At 41.1% G+C, this 21,100-nt stretch overlaps 1 protein-coding gene across 6 annotated transcripts in view; it reads right to left on the bottom strand.

The window, feature by feature from the left end:
* The window catches only part of osbpl1a (oxysterol binding protein-like 1A), a 25,048-nt gene continuing 3,948 nt past the window's right edge, over positions 1–21,100 (bottom strand). Inside the window, exons 2-29 of one of the 6 annotated variants that reach the window (XM_020499049.2) lie at positions 19,846–19,975; positions 19,524–19,609; positions 19,345–19,419; positions 19,077–19,188; positions 18,830–18,915; positions 18,522–18,666; positions 18,361–18,428; positions 18,209–18,253; positions 18,000–18,073; positions 17,757–17,820; positions 17,555–17,656; positions 15,685–15,807; positions 15,288–15,369; positions 14,878–14,984; positions 8,998–9,160; positions 8,329–8,494; positions 7,001–7,076; positions 5,032–5,166; positions 4,755–4,852; positions 4,442–4,624; positions 4,207–4,314; positions 4,008–4,097; positions 3,740–3,863; positions 3,283–3,396; positions 2,989–3,112; positions 1,950–2,040; positions 1,727–1,747; positions 41–1,417 (exon numbers count right to left, since the gene is read on the bottom strand). In XM_020499049.2, the coding sequence (XP_020354638.1) occupies positions 1,315–1,417; positions 1,727–1,747; positions 1,950–2,040; positions 2,989–3,112; positions 3,283–3,396; positions 3,740–3,863; positions 4,008–4,097; positions 4,207–4,314; positions 4,442–4,624; positions 4,755–4,852; positions 5,032–5,166; positions 7,001–7,076; positions 8,329–8,494; positions 8,998–9,160; positions 14,878–14,984; positions 15,288–15,369; positions 15,685–15,807; positions 17,555–17,656; positions 17,757–17,820; positions 18,000–18,073; positions 18,209–18,253; positions 18,361–18,428; positions 18,522–18,666; positions 18,830–18,915; positions 19,077–19,188; positions 19,345–19,419; positions 19,524–19,609; positions 19,846–19,969 (2,889 nt within the window). In that variant the 5' untranslated portion in view covers positions 19,970–19,975 and the 3' untranslated portion in view covers positions 41–1,314. The other 5 variants (XM_020499051.2, XM_031786038.1, XM_031786036.1 and 2 more) reach the window with 5 other exon arrangements.

The following is a 21,100-nucleotide window of genomic DNA, read 5'->3' on the forward strand; positions in this document are numbered from 1 at the left end:
CCAAAGTAAGGCATTTAATTAACAAAATGAACAAACTTGTTTACATTTAGAAGTTAGTTATTTTATTATAGTCATTATTTACCAAGTTAGAGGGTCATGCTAATAATTGGATTGTACTACCTCTGCATACATTTTCTCAGATAACCTCAAAGTACCAGATACCCTGTTATCAAGTTTTCCCCCCTATAACCATGATACAAAGTCTCATAACCATATTACACTAGCCCTATGTTACAGCCCATAACTTAGATTATTCTCTATTATGACCCATGTCCTATAGGATCCCTTCACAGTTGAAAAGAGGAATGTAAAAGGACAGCGGTTAGAGAATAGACAGGGATAGTCCTCTGTTTAGATAATTGCATAGCTTACTGCTCTGAAAAATGTAACGGAAAGGAATTGTGCATAAAACATGTAACTACCATAACCTTTAGAGATGTGTTCCCTCAAGTTAATTTTCTCCCGCAATGATCGTCATGAGCAGATCTTGTAGTGATGATCATAATTATCTAAGCAGTGTGGAAACATTCAATAGTAAGCATTGTACCCGTATTTTTTTCTTCCTACAATCAATGGAGCAATCAACAATACACTGTGTTATGCATCAGTCAATCAGTGACCTCACAAATGAATGTGAGCATTGATGGACTCAAAAGTCATGGGAATGAGGATCAGCAACAGTTGAGCTGTGGGATAATAGTAAAATATAAGTAAAGAAAGTGTTATAAACTAACAAAAAAAATCCCAACCACTGAGAATATGTACATTATGTGAGTGCAGTTATTTTCTGTAACAAACATTTTACGAAGTTGTTAACACAAAACAGCTGTACATTACAGATTTAGTATGTGGATACTGTATGTTCCTAAAGGGCCAAGGTTGTAGGCTTGTGCAAATAGAATACTGTATGATAGATCACACCATACACAATCAAAGCACTGCATCATGAAGTTAAAACAAAACAGCGACTCAAATCATGAACCCCTGTCAACCAAGCTACAATGGAGAGAATACACATGCTAAAAAGTAAATGATCTAAAATGGCTGCATGAAATGTGACCGAATGCTACATTTTAAAGCATGTTTAACAGCTGAACATTTTGTATTACAAAATCATCAATTATTGTTATATTCATACACAGTATTTTAATTGTAATAAATTAAGACTTTATTGTATTAATCTCCTATTTGCATATTGGATGTAATTAACTGGTCTAAAAAAACAAATTAGTGGAATGGAATCACATAATAGATAAGGAAGTTGACGTGGATAAGAATAAATCTCACTATTCAAGGAATTTCCATTAGTGTCCATTAATAAATATCAGGTAATAGAGAATAGTTGCGGTCCCAGTAGCCAGTGGAGAACAACCAGTCCTGGTAGCCGTTGTGGGGATTCTGACCCTGATGAAACCACCTGGAGATACAGAAGGGATACAGTGAGCATGGGTGGGTAGGGGGGGGTGGGGTCAGGATTTCATCATGTAATTTTATGAATGAGAGTTAGTGTCTACATTACATTTAGCATTGCATAAGTGAAAAAAACAGTATGTCTAAAAAGATAATCATGCATTGGTTGTGTAATAAATAGTCAGTGGGTGTGTATGCAATTATTTCCAATTTGAGATCAGAACTGATGCATGCACAGTATGTATTAGCACCAGTAGATGGCGCTACCACACAAGTTTGACAGTGCAGAGCACATGTAAGAGCAAGCAACTCAAACCTGGGGCCAAGGGCAGGGTTTCTTCACATCAAAGCAAAGGTGCAATACAGAGAACATGACAATGGAAGAGAAAAGTAGGACTTTGCATTAGTATAAAGCAGTAAACCAGATACCAAAGGAGAAATGGATCAAATGAAGGGATACCCTATTAAAATGATATATTTGTGTACATTGAGAATATAACAAATTCAATTGTCAAAACATGTATTTCTCTCAGTCTTACTTTGTTTTCCACTCGTCATCAGATTTGGAACGGGTTTTGCGTGCAGCTCTCTGTTTCTCTTCTAGCCTCTTCTTCTCCTCACTTGCAAGATCTACAAGGAGAACACAAGGGGTTTTCACGGATCTACCTTAGATTAACTGTGCACTCAGTGCTACATCTACAGCACCAGGTGTCACAGGAAGGCCAAGAAGATCATCAAGGACCTCAGCCACCCGAGCCACAGCCTGTTCACCCATCTAGAAGGCGGAGACAGTACATGTGCATTAAAGCTGGGACAGCTTCCATCTCCAGACCATCATACTGTTAAACAGTCATCACTAGCTGGCCTCTACCCGGTATCCTGCCCTGAACCTTAGAGACTGCTGCCCTTGAAAACTGTTTACATACTGTTTTACCTACTTTATATGTATATACTGTATTCTAGGCATGGCTCATCGTATATAACTACTGCACAACCTTTTCATACGATCTATACACAGTATATGTATTGTTGTCTACATTTTTGCGCTGTTGTCAATGTTTGTATCATGTCTGTGCTGCTGCCATGTTGTGTTGCTACTGTGTTGTTGTTGTGTTGCTGCCATACTATGTTGTGGTCGTAGGTCTCTCTTTATGTAGTGTTGTGGTGTCTCTTGTCATGATGCTTGTTTTGTCCTGTATTTTTTATCCCATCCCCCAAGGAGGCTTTTTGACCGCTTTATTAGGCCGTCATTATAAATAACAATTTGTTCTTAATTGACTTGCCTAGTTAAATAAAAGGTTAAATCAAATACAAAATAAAAATGAAATTTTTTATACATGTATATCCAGACTCTGCTATTGATCGTTCTGATGTCTTAATTTCTTGTATATTTTAAAAAATGTTTATTTTTGTATTATTATTGTACTGTTAGATATAGAGCTGCACTGTTGGAGCTAGAGACATAAGCATTTTACAATGCCTGCGATAACATCTGCAAATCTGTATACACGACCAATAAAATTTGATTTGAAACCAAGTGTTTGCAGATGATACACAAGCACGTATCCTGATTCTTACCAATATCTCCGTTCTCCATGGCTCGTATGTCTGGCCTCAGCCTGCAGTCTGTCTTTGGGATGAGCCCCTCCATATCCTTATCCAGCTCATTCAGTTGCATGGCAAACGACGTGAAGCTGTACATCTACAAATACATACACACAAAAAAACTGTTTCCAGGACTGAATATTTCAATACAAAGCTGTGAAGACTGTAAAATTATGCTTTATGATCTTGAGGTTTCTAAGCCTCTGCATCTTTGTATGCTTGAATACACCATCCATCTAAACAGGAGTGTTTTCTTATGTGTCTAACCTCTATAGAGTTTTCTGGTCTTGGGGCTATCCTCCACAGGAGCTGGCTGCCTGGGATCACCTCTACGGTGTCAGCCTCTGGTAGGGGAATCTCCTCCACCTCCTCACCAGAGCCCTGGACAACAGCACAAATGTATTTAGCTTTATTTAATCAGGGAGTCGCCATTGGGACCAGGGAGCCCTGCATATACAATTTCATAAAATACATCAAAAACGAATGCAGGAAAACAAGAGGAGCACTCCACTGAAGCTTTTCTACCTAAAACTGTAAGAGTTGTCATAACACAGTACATGTTTTTTTAATTGTACACTTTCAACATGTTTAACTTGACACCCAGCACATTACATTCTTGGGAGTAACAAAAACCCTCAGGAATGGAGAACTCGAAAGTATTTGTTTGCCATGTAATGGGGATTACATGAGTTTATGGGGTTTACACACCCGTTTACATACACACCTGTTTACAGCTTTTCTTTTCCTCTGCCCTCTTCCCACTTCTCTTATGTGCCTCCAATGCAGCAGAATCCACTATGTACATACACTCTGTCCACTTTCCATAGAGAGAACAGACCTTCTTTTTGCTTTGCCAAAAACACAAATACTGTCGGTTTAAAAACTGCAGACATCACTGCCAATATGGCAACATGCTGGAGAAATATATGAAAAACATAAAGGTACTTTGATAGGCTGGCTAAATCAAAGCCGCCACAACATTAAAATCATACCTTTTGTCCAGAATGTAGCCTTCAACTTTGTGCAATTCCTTGCCAAAAAGGCCACAGGGTTTGAAATTCAGACAGCATCTTTCTCCAGTTCTGTGAATAAAATGTAGAAATACCATTCAATAATTTCCCCTTTCATACTTCCTCATTCACACATTGCACTTCCTATCTTAGTCTAAACATGTGAGAGTGTTTCCCTTACTTGTGGTTGAGAACCTCCAAGTTGCCATACTGCTCAATCCACAGCTGCCCCACAATGATGTTGTGGACGCAACATGTAGGGTTTGTCCATGTGTAGGCCTCATTATACCTGGAAGTACAAATAACTCTAAAACAACATGTCTTACAACATGTCTTTGAACAATACATTTTGGCTTCACACAGACAACATGAGAAAACATCACAACTATTGTTGGTGCATGAATGAGCATGCTTACCTGGGCAGCTCCAGTGTGATGATGCCTTTGGGTTCAGCCTCCACGCTCTTGCCCCAGAACTTGAGTTTGGGGTAGATGGAGCCGTGGAACACAAAGTCTTTCTTCAGGCCTTCGGCGTGGAACGCACTGACTGGTGGGTGGTGGCTCACCTGCTCTGAGATCAACCTGAACCCCAGGTCTTCTCTGCCAGAGAAAAGGGTGGGGATTGAGAGGGTAAGAGAAGTATCCAATGCTGTAAAATGGCTGGCTCAACACTTCTCATCCTCCAAATAAATCACCAGTCCTAGGAGATGTACTCCTCCCTCACTCTTACCTGACCAGTTCGTAGGTCTCTCCCAGTAGCGGGTTGAAAGGTTTTCCAGTTCTCTCCCACTGGGAAGCCACAGCAGAAACAGCAAACGCTGCCACACACTGTCAATGCAAAACAGATTACTTGATGTAGAGAATTTTCATTACTTTTTTTCCCCCTACATGCAGTATGTGCGTTATACCTTCCTATGCTTGTCGCTCTCAATTTATGTGTACCAAAAAGTTGACAAAAATAAATCAATAATCAAACCCGTGTTCCAGATCATTTCTCTTGTGTGTACCTTCATCCTCTCTATGGAGTCAGAGGAGGCGTTGGCCTGGTGGATGAGGTACGTGTGCTCCATGTACTCTGTCAGACGCTGCAGGAAGCTCAGGGGCTCATTAAAAATCACTGGCATGGTAATCTTAGACAGCTCCTGAGAGAGAGAACAAGAGAAAGAAAGAGAGAAAACGGAAGCACAAGTAGTTGTACTACGTGAATCCCATTTTCAAAACATTAAATAAGAAAGTCTCTTGGAATGAGGAATAAGCAGTGATGCAATGCACCATGGAAAGGTTGCATAATTCAAACATCCCATAGGCTCATCATAGCATAATAAGCTATAGCGAAACAATTGAATGTAATGGTGTAAATGTAAATACTAGTGTATACTGTTTTAGAATGCACACATAAACCCTACTCAGAGCATCAATTAGTCCATACAGAACCAAAAAAAGCTGAAGCACTGACATTTAATGCGTTACAGTACTGTGCCATGGCTAAACATTGAACAGGATTAGTTTTCATACTAGGGTTCTGTATGTATGTATGTATGCATGTATGTACAGTGGGGCAAAAAAGTATTTAGTCAGCCACCAATTGTGCAAGTTCTCTCACTTAAAAAGATAAGAGAGGCCTGTAATTTTCATCATAGGTACACTTCAACTATGACAAACAAAATGAGAGACAGAAAACATTTGGATTTTTTCTAAGTCTTCACAAGGTTTTCACACACTGTTGCTGGTATTTTGGCCCATTCCTCCATGCAGATCTCCTCTAGAGCAGTGGTGTTTTGGGGCTGTTGCTGGGCAACACGGACTTTCAACTCCCTCCAAAGATTTTCTATGGGGTTGAGATCTGGAGACTGGCTAGGCCACTCCAGGACCTTGAAATGATTCTTACGAAGCCACTCCTTCGTTGCCCGGGCGGTGTGTTTGGGATCATTGTCATGCTGAAAGACCCAGCCACGTTTCATCTTCAATGCCCTTGCTGATGGAAGGAGGTTTTCACTCAAAATCTCACGATACATGGCCCCATTCATTCTTTCCTTTACACAGATCAGTCGTCCTGGTCCCTTTGCAGAAAAACAGCCCCAAAGCATGATGTTTCCACCCCCATGCTTCACAGTAGGTATGGTGTTCTTTGGATGCAACTCAGCATTCTTTGTCCTCCAAACACGACGAGTTGAGTTTTTACCAAAAAGTTATATTTTGGTTTCATCTGACATTCTCCCAATCTTCTTCTGGATTATCCAAATACTCTCTAGCAAACTTCAGACAGGCCTGGACATGTACTGGCTTAAGCAGGGGGACACGTCTAGCACTGCAGGATTTGAGTCCCTGGCGGCGTAGTGTGTTACTGATGGTAGGCTTTGTTACTTTGGTCCCAGCTCTCTGCAGGTCATTCACTAGGTCCCCCCGTGTGGTTCTGGGATTTTTGCTCACCGTTCTTGTGATCATTTTGACCCCACCGGGTGAGATCTTGCGTGGAGCCCCAGATCGAGGGAGATTATCAGTGGTCTTGTATGTTTTCCATTTCCTAATAATTTCTCCCACAATTGATTTCTTTGTTTCTTTGTTTGTGGACAGGTGTCTTTTATACTGATAACAAGTTCAAACAGGTGCCATCAATACAGGTAACGAGTGGACGACAGAGGAGCCTCTTAAAGAAGAAGTTACAGGTCTGTGCGAGCCAGAAATATTGCTTGTTTGTAGGTGACCAAATACTTATTTTCCACCATCATTTGCAAATAAATTCATTACAAATCCTATAATGTGATTTTCTGGATTTAATTTTGTTGACTACCCTCCCCGGCTACTGAACCACATTCCACATCAGGATTATGACATGCTCTGAGCGGTAGCCCAAGAAAAGACACAGTTGTATAGATGTACGTTACTTACTGAACAAAACATCAGTATAGGATTGACTGAGCTTAATACAGGGACTATTATGGCCACAATAAAGCAGAATGCCGGTTGGTAGCTCACCATGCCAATGCATTTCCTCAGGATACTCCAGATGCTTAAGTCATTTCTGGAGAACATGGGTGCTGGTAAACTTGTTCTGGAGTGAGGGACATCATACACACACACACACACACACACACACACATAAAAGGTAAATGTACAAATGACACAAGTAACACCGTGCGCTCTGTTGACTTTGAATCTACCCTTATGGTACAGTGATCTGCGTTTCATTGGATTAGACGTGTAACAGATGCTATATCACTAACGCAGGAGTCATATCTTATTCAGGACAATATAGTCTGCTGAGTGCAACAAAAGCCTTCAGTTTTGTTTCAGGCACATGCAGAGCGGACTATTGGACTAAGGCCCAGGTCTACAATCAACACCCCTATACAAGGTGTCCAGTAGCCAGCCATGGAAATATCTGCTCCTTGAGACCTTCACTGCTACTCTATTTATGGTGAGAGTAATTTGACCGACACATGTACATTCATATGAACACCTACATTCAACATGAATTCTTGCTCACACAAATACAGCGGAAGAAGATAAAAACATGTGGATACTCTAGTTCACACATCCCATTTAGTGAATATGCTATTTAATTAACTTCCTAACTGCCAGTCTGGTTGAGTTTGGCTACGACAGATTTGTACCTTGTCAGCTCGGGGATTTGAACTTGCAACCTTCCAGTTACTAGTCCAACGCTCTAACCACTAGGCTACCCTGCCGCCACTGATGGTGACACTGAATGAGACCGAGTGGAAAAAGCAATCAAACTCCTATACCCTGATCAGCCTCCAGACTGAAGGGACCAGTGAACATAGGATCCTACCGAGTTCCGATTACTGCATTACATTGTGACCTCAATGTTTAACTGGTCCTACACATTGCTCGGCCTTCTCAATGGAGAGCTTTTCTCCTGCCTGGACGGCTCGCTAAATTATTCACGCTGACTGACTTGGCAGGAACAGGGAAAACCCTCAGGTATGATCCTGGCAGTCTAGGAACACAAGTAAACAAGCAGTAAGGTAAAGAACAAGACTTAGCTTCAGGACCTGGAAGAAACTCCACCTCTGTATTTTTTACAGAAAGGGTTTCTCTCAAATGGAAAGTCAGGGACAAAATGTTCATTAACAAACAAAAATATGACTTAAAAGTTAAGGTATTGTGCAAAGAGGCAAAGTGACTTTTCTTTCCATGTTCAATCCAAATCGGAAGCTTCTACCTTCCAGTAAAAACAGCTGTGTAATGTAAAGAGGACGCCTGTCTGTGTGTGCTTGGATGTAGGGTGGATGGGATAGAAGCTGGGTGGGTAGGAGGGGTGTCAGGGGGGCTCAGCTCACCTGTACCTCACGATCCCATTGGGTTGGGACTCATCCTGATGGTGATCCTCTCGAGACATGTTGGTGGGGCTGCTGCGCTCGCTGCTGAACAGGACAGAGCCTTCCTCGTCGAATGAATGGCTGGCCACCGTCTCAAAGCCGCTCAGAGAGTGCTCCGATTCAGAGTCTGAGAGGGAAAGGTATAAGCAGGCATGTTGTAAAGACAGGGACTAGAAATATGAGGGACAGTGCTATGAATGACTGCATGTCGCTATCGGCAACTGACACTTTTCCCTGAGCCTCCCTAAAGCCCTGAGGGGAGAAACTTAATCTCTGGATCGAGTTGCATTTAAAGTGCCCTGAACCAACTGATGAAGGCATCGGTCAATCGATCATTACAAAAATCATCCTAAACATCATCACAGGCCATCTTGTAAAGGACTGTTATAAGCATTTTCAAAGTTGAATACTATATTGTAGGAATGTAGGCATTGCTCAACTGCAACTAAATTGGTGCACACACTATATTCAAACAAGCAAGTCATCTTAGCACAACATGTAAACACAAAAGATCATAAAATACATGAACAGCTAAAGGCATCAAGAAAATAATCAGTGTCAAACAGGTGAGGCAAGTTCTCTCACTTTAAATCAATCCGATTGTAAATAAAAAAAACAAGCCATACTCACCAGACACAGCGTCGTGGAAGTCATCCTCACTGAGCGCGCCCTGTGGAGAAGAGCCTGTGACAACGGACTGCTCAAGTTCGTGGTGCTCTGTAGCCAGAGTCTGTAACGCTTCAGACAGGATCTTATTCTTCTCCACCTCCTGCTCCAATTTCAGACTGCGCACCTGAACCACACACACACACAATAATTAATAATCATACAGTATATGTTTGATGGCACGTCATGGCCTACAAATATCAACACCGAAAAGCAAGTTATAGTATACAGTGAATAGAGTATAGATATCAGCAGAGATCTCTGTACGGATGAGAGGACCTATATTGTGTAGGTCTGTAGACTACAAGATTAGCATACTAACTGATCACTCTTATTACTGTGCTCAGATCAGCAGACAGACATCACAGGGCTAGAGTGAAGCAGTGCTGAGAGGAACAAGACATGTTTGGTTGTAGTGGAGGACAGGTGCCTGAATCCTGCCATCTCAAATGGCTGTCCAGAGAACATGACCCTTGTGGAACAGAGGAGATCAGATGACCACAATAGACAAGGAAATGGCCAATTAGACATAGTTACTAGATCTTCTGTGAAAATACAATACATAAAAATATACTTTTCTATAACTGTTGATCCCTGGCCCCCGACCACTTCCCGTTGCGTGGCACAAGTTTGTTTAGTTTTGATTGTAGTGAGAGCCGTCAACATGTTGCTAGCTCCCCTTCCTCTCCCCTTTTCTGTGTCATTTGCACTCCGACCTGTGAAAATTTTCGCTAGCTAGCTTTCGCTACTAAAAGGTAGCGAACACTGAGGTATAAGGGTCAAGTGCGGTGTTGTTGTGGTTAGTTAAAAACAGGACAACGTGCGTGGATCACTGCTATTAAGGTCTGGCTACATTTCACTCCAGGTAACGTAAACGTGTTATTTGATTAGCTAATATGCTAGCTATAAATTTTCCACTAAGTGTCTGAAGGCCTAGCTAAAGCCATCTATGCCACCCAAAAATAACTTTGTGCAACAGGAAAATAAATGTGATTGTGGGTTGCTGCAACATCTATCTAGTTAGCCAGTAGCTAGCTAACTCTTGACTAGCTAACATTTGAATAGCTAATTCTGTGAGACAATAATAGCTACATCCATGTATTGTTGCTAAGCTACCATAGCTGCGTTCTGTGCAAACAACTGATATAGCTGTAGCTTTTTACCCACAAAGCTGATGGGGTGGCTTGTCAAGTTAACCCAGTAATGGACCTTGCACTAACTAAGTATTATAGAGGACTTGGCTACATAATTTTTTTAGTATTAGGCTTAACGTTAAGACACTTGTAGCTAGCTAGATATATTGATATGCTAGCCCATAATCATAAGCCTAATGTCTCTACTACTACAGTTCAGTTCCATTCCCATGTTTGTGTTGCCCGGGCTGGGGCTTAAACCAGCAACTTTCCAGCTGCTGGTCTACCTCACCAACCTCAGTCTCTCAATCCTGGTCCCGGGGACCCAAAGGGGTGGTGCACCTTATTATGTTTGGCTTAACACTACACAGCCAATTCAAATGATTAACATATCTAGTGTTGATGATTTGAAACAGATGTGTAGTGGTAAGGCAAAAACAAAAATGTGGGCCCCTAGGACCAGGAAACACTGCTCTATGGCTAGACTACTACAGGGGCAATGAATACGTGTGGTGCCATTACTACAATGGTTCAAGCCCAGGATGACAAATAAATGGGTATGAAATTGAACTGGCAGCTGGAAGGATCCCTTGTACCATCTCCTGCCATTGTGTCCTTGAGAAAGGCACTTAAACAACCCCCCCCCCAGGGGTGCTGCACTGCAGGGTGTTGGGAAAAGCAGAAGAAACATTTCCATTCTAACCAGTGGACAATAAAGTATCTATTCTGTTCTTGTCACAAGAAGACTCAAGATCTCTACACCCACACTGCTGTTGTCTCTACTGCAGCACTGTACATGGATGGATTCCTTGTATTGTACTACACTGCCATTACACTATATTTGGATACTATTTAATTGTGCTATGTAAATTATTCTGCATCTTCAGAACAAAAACTTTTAGTTCATTACTATGCCTATTATTACTGAGTATTAATGTGAATTACTTGTTTATTGTGAAAGATTATTAGTCTCAAATTATCACAATCACATTAACATGTTTACTTTGTCAACAAATGAGAGAGCCGCAATGAGAGCTACAATTATACCTTTGAAGATGGGTTAAATGGAATACTAACTGCAATCTCACCACTCTCCAGGCCAAGTAGCCCACGTCTTCTGAAGTGTCTGTCTGGCTAGCTCCGCCTCCTCCATACACTGACTAGGCTACATGTAACGCCGCTTTTCCATTTTTCTAAGTAGACGGTTTACTTTTCTGCTTGTAACGTGCATTTGACATGTTGCGTTCTCTGGGGGAGATAGCTATCCCCCCGGATGTAGAGTGGGGACGGGTGTTTTAGTTTGTTATTATTAGTTTGTTATTGTTTACATTCCAAAAATGTAACCTCATGACCATACGACTTCTCCTTTCCAAAAACGGAATTTCTTGGATCCATTGAAACATTGTGGCTTGGCTGGTACTTCTCTGCATAAAGCCAGATAGATGAGCCTAAAAATTGAAATACATTTCAAGAGACAGCAAGGATAGAGTTTCTGGTGAGGGCAACTCAAAGTCGTGAAGGTAGATACACACACACACACACACACACACACACCACAGTGAACTACAGTACAGCTCAACTGTAACCAAGGCTGGGAATTGATGGGAGCGGAAGCAGACTTACAGATAACGTAAGGTAGCATATAGACAAACACCAAGATGTCTCTGAGGACTTGGTAGAATTCTGTCTAGGCCTCCACTAAGAGCCACTGAAACATCTCATTCAATATCAAAAACTAACAGCCTGAATGTAATGGATTCATTAACAGCAACAGCACAGGCAGTAAGTAACTACTTTAGGACCAATCTGCGCAACAGTTTTATAACGAGAGATTATGCAATAATCAGAGTCACATCCTGTGCAACTTCACTATAATTATAAATAGCATATTCAACATTATATGATAACCAGGAAGCTTATGATATTATTATACCTTGCTTTGGTGAGGGTTCACCAATAAAGAGAAAAAAATCCAAACTTAAGTAATGAAACGACAGATTTAAATGTACAAAATCATGCAAAATGTCTGGTCCAACTGCTAGTCATCGTTAGTCCTTGTAACACTGCAATAACATTGCTGATTCCCAAACACATGTAAAGTTATATATATGGCAGTATCATCCTTGTTATCATACTTAAACATTTACAACCAAAAGATGCAGTGAGTCACAGTGAAACAGTCACACTTCAAACCAGGAACCAACTACAATAACACAATCACTGCAAAGCTCACTGACCTCGAGTCGCAAATAAACTCACAATAAATGTAGCCTCCTCCATATGCTTTGCTGGTAAAGAGTTTCTCCCATAGGATAGGCCTTTGGTGGGATACTGGCATTCGTCTGTGTGCTCACAGAACAGAGCACTGTTGAGGAGCCAGCAGCAATGACAACAGTAGCAGAATCACCCATCAGGAGATGCTGTGTTGTAATCACCAGATGATGGTACTGTAGTAGCACATAGCAGCAGTAGTAACAGTTGCCGTCCCAGTAGTTTGAGCTGGAGAGTGACTCTGAGCAATGGCGGATGTAGTTCTGTAGAGAATCACTTTCAGACAGTCATGATCCACCAGAGTGAGTTCAACCTCCACAAAGCACTCTATTACATTGAAGGTTTAGTCATTTAGCAGACGCTCTATTCCTCTATGAAGTAGGCCTAGTCACACACACCCTCCCTCTCCACTCAAATGATTAGTGATCTCTGCACTGCATATCTTTCCGTCACCATCTGGCAGTGATGACACATGAACACATGTAGAAATGAGTGACACTCCTCTTCATTCTACCACATCATTAGTCTTAAATTCTTTCCATCTCTCTGTAATTTCTACAAATCTGGGCTTTTGGGCAAAAATAAACACTACATTAGGCATTTCCACCTCACAAACAGTTTGCGAGTCAAAACATCAGATATAATGTCCAGTATGATGTAAATGCATGTGGACACATCAAATTGTGCCTCATTAATAGTTCGCCCTCAGGTCCATGTACAGAGCCCATCTCAAGGGGAAGCTAGGTAGCACCACTAGGCTGTAGAGCCCATCTCAAGGGGAAGCTAGGTAGCACCACTAGGCTGTAGAGCCCATCTCAAGGGGAAGCTAGGTAGCACCACTAGGCTGTAGAGCCCATCTCAAGGGGAAGCTAGGTAGCACCACTAAGCTGTAGAGCCCATCTCAAGGGGAAGCTAGGTAGCACCGCTAGGCTGTAGAGCCCATCTCAAGGGGAAGCTAGGTAGCACCGCTAGGCTGTAGAGCCCATCTCTAGGGGAAGCTAGGTAGCACCGCTAGGCTGTAGAGCCACATCTGGAAGCCACTGTTATGGAATGAGGCTGGAGCAATGGCTTCTTCTGCTTCACTGCTCATCAATACTGTTTGAACTGTTAGGTTCTAAATAAAACAGAATAAAAACTAACGGACAACTCGAAAAAGCTCAAACCAAGTTTATTCACCCAATGGGTCAAACAGCTGAAAAAGACAAATACATGTTCCCACCAGCACAATTATTAATATCCCCCTTTTAGGTGGAGTCTCCTCCTTTTCAATAAACATTACATCTTTGTTGCTAGGCAGGAAATGCAGTGACATGGGTAATAAACTGTTCCTTCGTGTGACCTGACCTCAGCCCCATTCCTCACTAATCCACAGCTATCCACCCTTATCAGTGACCGTAATCATGCGATTGCCTTTCCCCTTACTTAGTAGCCCATGGCTCATATCCACCCTTAATTGAATCCACCATATACATTCCTCCTACATTTAACCCTTAAATTCCAGTGTAGCAAGTATTTCAAATTACAACCCAACAGAAAACATTCACCACATGACCCTGTGATAGAAGCCGGAGAGATTGTTCTCTTTGACAGCTCAAATATTACAAGTTCAACTCAAAATGTAGGAGGCCAAAGTCAAAATAATTATTATAGTTCCAATGCATTGCACAGTCACTTATAATTATGTGATCGTTGAGACCTATAATACAACACATAATTCTGAGCTGAAATAGACATTAGCGCCACAGTAACAATCTGGGAAGCCATGGGACACTCTGTAAAGTGTTAACAATGGTTGGCCCCTGACAGCTGTGACATCCTACACAGTATGGTTGATAATCTAGATGAATAATCCATCATAGCAGTAGCAATCCATTTGCCTGCCAGATCACACATTTATTAGGCCTACACCCGGATGCTCATTTCACCTTTTCCACACAATCATAGGTTAGGATGAGAATAGTAAAATAATGCAGATAAGCTCTTACTAAAATGCCAATTAAATTGCACATTGTACATAACCAGCCAAGACTTGTTTTTTTCATGTATTACACCTATCTATTCTCTACTTTATCTCTCCTGCATGTTTAGCGAGTTAAAACATCAGATATAATGTACAGTATGATGTAAATGCATGTGGACACATCAAATTGTGCCTCATTAATAGCCCTAATGTTCTCCATCCCTATTCTGGAGCTCAACTCAGCTTGATTCTCTCTGTGCAAATCAAATGTTTGTAAACCACAGATTCTACTCTCATAGCACTGGGAAATGGGACAGTTTACGTTTTTGTGAGGCTGTGTGTATGCAAAATACTTCTGAATCTTTGTCCTCAGAGTGTATCCTCTGTAATCAAGTGACTTTGTGAGCTCTTATCTGTAGTAAAAACAAAGTCTATTGGCAGAGCAACGAAGTTAGTCGACACAGAAGTGAAGTGACGTACCCCATCCTGTCTGGAGAAGAGGCTAAGGCAGTGGTTGAGATTAGAGTAGGTCTCACTGGACAGCTCACACACTTCCTTCATCTTCTGCAGCATCACGGGCGGCAGCTCTGAGGGAACAAACAAGACCACAGGACATTTTAGTGGTGTTCTGAGAGAGCAGTCAAATATTGTTTAACGGTAACATAAAATGTACCACTAAAGTCTTGTCGGCTGAATTCAGCCGACATTTTATAGGGCTATCGTTGCATCCTAGTCTTACACTAAATATGGGTCAATTGGTTTAGGCACGAGCTTCTATTGGAAGTGAAATACAATGAAAAGTGCAATTACATTTGACATTTATGCTATGAATGAGGGTATTGTACTACATGTCTGTGGCAATGGAGTTCCTATGAAAGAAAAGGCTTTACTCTCAGCAAGTCCATCTTCTTTCACCAAGGAGAGGAATGCTCCAACCTCCTTCTCCAGCTTCTGGTGACAAGCTTCAGCTGACTGCCAGGGAGGAGGGGAAACACATGACAACCATACTTAAAGGCATACTGAAACATTTGTATGTCTCTGCATGCAGTATGAAGGAAGTGTCGCCAGCCAATGCTAACTAAGGTTAGCGCAATGACCGGAAGTCTACAGGTACGCTAGCGTTAACTGTGAATATTAAGGATCTTAAGATTACCCATTACATGTAATTTTTTTAAATTGCAGAAGGAGAATTTACATTTTGACCATGAGAGGAGGATGGAGATGTGAGGAGAGACGGCAAGAGACAAATAGCAACTATCAGATACAGGTTGTAGACTGGTATTTTACCTGTAATGATTCCGTCAGCTCTCCCACACTCAAGACTTCTTCCTCATCCTCCTCGCTGCCCTGATCCTGAGAGCAGTAGTGTGTACTGTAGGCAGAGTGTTCCTCCATAGCATCCATCCACCTCTGTAGGACAGAACAAACATGCACTCATCTGAGCTACACGATGGACTTAAGTACACTGTGCTGCTGCATGTTCTGCTCTTAGGCTAAGAATTGGGCTCTCACATGACTTATGACAGGGGGGAAATTAGGTTATGAGAATAGCGTAATTTGTTGTCTGCGCGTATGTCAGACTGTTTGTAGGTTTATTCAAATGTAGGCTGTTTTTATTCTAACACAATGTTTTTGTTTGAAAAAAATAAGAAATAAAATGTTCAACTTATGAAAGCAATGAAAAGCAGTATGATATTTGGGAAGTATTCAGACCCCTTCCCTTTTTCTACATTGTTACGTTACAGCCTTATTCTAAAATGTTTTAAATTACTACACACAATACGCCATAATGACAAAGCGAAAACAGGTAAAGATATTTTTTGGCACATTTACAAAAATGTACCGTACCTAATTTACATAAGTATTCAGACACTTTGCTATGAGACTTAGGTCCCACAGGTGACAGTGCATGTCAGAGCAAAAGCCAAGCCATGAGGTCAAAGGAATTGTATGTAGAGCCCCCGAGACAGGATTGTGTCGAGCCACAGATCTTGGGAAGGGTACCAAAAACATTCTGCAGCATTGAAGCTCCCCAAGAACACAGTGGCCTCCATCATTCTTAAATGGAAGAAGTTTGGAACCACCAAGACTCTTCCTAGAGCTGGCTGCCCCACCAAACTGAGTAATCGGAGAAGTGCCTTGGTCAGGGAGGTGACCAAGAACCCAATGGTCACTCTGGTGACAGAGCTCCAGAGTTCCTCTGTGAAGATGGGAGAACCTTCCAGAAGGACAACCATCTCTGCAGCACTCCACTAATCAGGCCTTTATGGTAGAGTGGCCAAACAGAAGCCACTCCTCAGTAAAAGGCACATGACAGCCCACTTGGAGTTTGCCAAAAGGTACCTAAAAGATTCAGACCATGAGAAACAAGATTCTCTGGTCTGATAAAACCACATTTTTGGCCTGAACGCCAAGCGTCACATCTGGAGGAAACCTGGCGCCATCCCTACGGTGAAGCATGGTGGTGGCAGCATCTTGCTGTGGAGATGCTTTTCAGCGGCAGGGACTGGACGTCTTGTAAGGATCGAGGAAAAGATGAACGGAACAAAATACAGAGAGATACTTGATGAAAACCTTCTCCAGAGCACTCAGGACCTCAGTCTGGGGGCAAAGGTTCACCTTCCAACAGGACAATGACCGTAAGTACACAGCCAAGACAACGCAGGAGTGTCTTCAGGACAAGTCTCTGAGTGTCCTTGAATGGCCCAGCCAGAGCCCGGACTTTCTGGAGACCTAAAAATAGCTGTGTACCGACGCTCCCCATCCAACCTGACAGATCTTGAGATCATCTGCAGAGAGGAATGTGAGAAACCCCAAATACAGGTGTGCCAAGCTTGTAGTGTCATACCCAAGAAGACTCAAGGCTGTAATCGCTGCTAAAGGTGCTTCAACAAAGTACTGAGTAAAGGGTCTTAATACTTATTTAAATGTAACATTTCAGTTGGTTTTTTTGCTATATACATTTGATTTTTTTTTCTAAAAATCTGTTTTTGCTTTGTCTTTATGGGATAGTGTGTGTAGATTGATGAGGGGGAAAACTATTTCAGCAATTTTAGAATAAGGCTGTAACGTAACAAAAATTTTGAAAAAGTCAAGGGGTCTGAATATTTCAATTGCACTGTACAGTAATAATTCAGTAAAACAAACTATATCTCACTTTTCTTGTTGCCTCAGGGTCATTCTTGGGGGACACCTTGAAATGATGCACACTGTCATCAAAGCACTTGAGCGTGAAAAAGCAGTTATCTCTAGCTTTTATCTGAAAAATAAATGGTAAAACAGTGATATTCTACCCTAATATTCCAGTAAATACTGTCACCATGTTAAATCTGATGAGAGAACAAACAATCCAGGCCTACCAAACAATGGGCATGGGTCAGGGGCTTACAGCCTTGTCTTCGGACATTGGCAGCTGCATCCAACCTTAGGAGGCAGAGAGAGAGAGAATGAACGAATAGGTGTAAGATTCTAGTGTGGGTCAAGGGTGTCCTTTAGCAGTTGAATCCAACTTAAGATGTAGAAATTATTGTACCAATCATAGAACATCAGGAAGAGGTTCAAATGACCAAGCTTGTGTCTAAGGAAGGAGAGAGAGCACCTACTGTTTAGAGTACCAGGACAGAACCCCATCTTGGAGGACCACCCAGTAGGAACGCCAGCCTAAAAACCGGGAACTCTGACAGAAGGGTCAGGACAAGTTTGTTTATAAGTCATCAATCATGTACATGAAAATGTTATCAAGTGATAATAAGCTTTTCAATGTTGACAACATGACAGTGAAAATAGTGGATTTATCTGCAAACAACTTTACCTTCCAAAGGGCTCCTTCAAACATCTGGACATGGTGAGTCATACCCTTTGAGAGACAAGTTTAGAGACAACATTTGTAATGGTTGCTTTCTCCAACAACAATGTGCGGTCAAGTCTGACTTCAATAATTTTCTTACATAACAAAACACTCACTTTATGAATATTGCTTTCCAGAATCTGCTTTATCTCTGTGTTGTTTGCAAGGTCAAACACAGTCTGATCTGTGCACAAGTCAAAGAAAAGGAATCATTATACAGAAAACTATACACTTCTAAGTATGTAACCTTTCATTTGCTGACTGAGCCCATCTTCACCATTTTTGTTCTTGATGTTGGGGCTAGCACCCTTCTTTAGCAGTTTCAGGGCGCATAGCTTCTGACCACGGTAGGCAGCGCAGTGCAGTGGGGTGTTACCCAAGAGATCACAGCAGTTCATGTCTGGAGGCTTTTTCCTGTTAAGCTAAAACAAGAGTGACAAAGAGAGCCTGTTGGGTAAAAAGACAAAACCGAGAAGGATATGTTTCTTATCATACACTGAGAGAAAAGTTATTATTTCGAAATTGGTAAAGTAACAGATATTGCGTAGACCCAAACTTTGTATTGAACACGAGTCAAGCGCTCACCAGCTGTGACAGGGTCGAAAGGTCTCCCTCTCTCGCTGCGTCTAAAAGCTCTTCTTCTAGTTTTCGCTCCTCTGTCCTCTCCGCCGCTGAATGGATAAAAAAATAATTCATGCTATAATTGACTCAAAGATTTGTAACAAACACTGATTCAGGTGCTTCTTTTTGACCAACATAAAATAAGTTGATAACATACTCAGAGTAGTTTGGACATATTACACTGTTATTAATGTTATGAACATTCACTTACCTCCCAGCATGTTTTTGATATCCCCATTCTGAGTGACATCTTTAGGAATCTGTGCTGTTCCATTGATGACAGTGGCACATGCATCATAGCTTAGCAGCAGCATGACAACCTCCTGAACAATGCATCATTGAGTTACTGGTTGAGTGACTGAATAAACACATGCATGGAATTCAACAGTGAATATCAAAAAGTCAAACATGCATATAAAATGAAAAATAAACTCAAATAAAGACAGACAGACGTCAAAATGTTTTGTACAATTTGGCACCTTTCTTCCGGTGAAGGCAGCTTTGTGCAGTGGTGTGTCTCCTACATTATTGGGCAAATTAACATCTGCTCCAGCCTGCAGGGAATATCCAACACACGAGCACACATTAATTCTGCAAAATATATATGTTTTAAACAATCATCCATCTCTTAATTAAAAATAGACGCTTCTTACTGTACCTTGAGTAATTCCTCCACCACTGCTCTGTGTCCAAAGTAACAGGCCAGGTGGAGAGGCGTCCATCCCAGGTTAGACTTACTCTTACCTGAGGACAGATTAGACACTCAAATTTCTGCCTAGCATTCCTGTGTAGATAGATAACAGTAAGTGTAACCATCCTGCAGGGTTATGCCCTTGGGCCTAAAGTTAGCTAAACCCTTTTTCTAGACCACCAATGGAAATAGATTAGATACACTCAAATTCCTCAATACTGTAGTATACTAATAAAGAACTTCACTCATTCAAATAACTGACCAGCAGCAAGCAACTACTTCATGTTACCTTTGCAGTTGATGTTGAGGTTGGCCTCTTCTTTAATCTTGGACATGAGAAGCTTCTGGATGCCTGCAAGATTCCCATTTCTGGCATGACGCAGAAACTGGTCTTCCGGATCCAGATCCTCCATAGATAACTGAATAAGAAGACCACAGCACTGAAAGATTTAGGCTACTACTCCTAATACTAATATACATTGCACATTCAACCAAACAAATGAAATTGAGATCACACAGTAAATGAAAAATGTAAGGTGGTCAGTTTCACTTCTGTCAAAAGTAGCTTCTCTACAACAGTGCGAGAAATTCATTATCTAGGCTTTTTCAGCAACCAGACAGCAGCACCATACATACAGTACACATTGTTACTCTCAAGACGCAAATAACTTGTGCTTTAATCATGGACAAAAATGTGTCTAGTTCATGTAGACACACGTAGACTACCTAATGCATTGTAAGGCCTATTTGGTTTAAAAGGTAAGGAACATTCCTAAATGAAAGATGTAAGTGGAAATCACCTAAGTGGACAAGGAAACAACACAAATTGAAAAGGTTTCCGTCACCACACTAGCCCTGCAAGAAAAATGGTAAGCATACGGTTTCCTTATCGTACACCACAAATAACATGTCTGGGATGCACCAGGGTGGGATGTGGCTATAAAAATCTTGCTTCATATACTCTGCTGAAATCTGTCATCCGATTTCATTCAATAAATAAATAATTGTAAAGTTGCAGTAGGAGCATGCAAACAGATTTGCCTATGATTCCTATGTGTACATACAGTGGGGTCAAAAATGGACACCCTTGATAAACATGAGAAATAAATGACTGTATAAAATAAATCATTCATATACTGAGCTATATTGTATGTTCAAAACATTTGGGAAATTATAATATTTTATACTAATACAATTGCTCAAAGAATTAGATTTAGTTTAAAAAGTATTTTTTTTTTCCTCAAAAAAGGTAGGAGCCAAAATGATTGACAGCCCTGTTTTCAATACCTTTCAATTAGAGGTTGACCGATTATGATTTTTCAACGCCAATACCGATAATTGGAGGACCAAAAAAAGCTGATACCGATTCAAGTCGGACAATTTATATATAAAATAATGACAATTACAACAATACTGAATGAATACTTATTTTAACTTAATATAATACATCAATAAAATCAATTTAGTCTCATAAATAAAACATGTTCAATTTGGTTTAAATAATGCAAAAACAAAAGTGTTGAAGAAAGTAAAAGTGCAATATG

The sequence above is a fragment of the Oncorhynchus kisutch genome, linkage group LG13 (genome assembly GCF_002021735.2).
Source record: "Oncorhynchus kisutch isolate 150728-3 linkage group LG13, Okis_V2, whole genome shotgun sequence".
Lineage (NCBI taxonomy): Eukaryota > Metazoa > Chordata > Actinopteri > Salmoniformes > Salmonidae > Oncorhynchus > Oncorhynchus kisutch.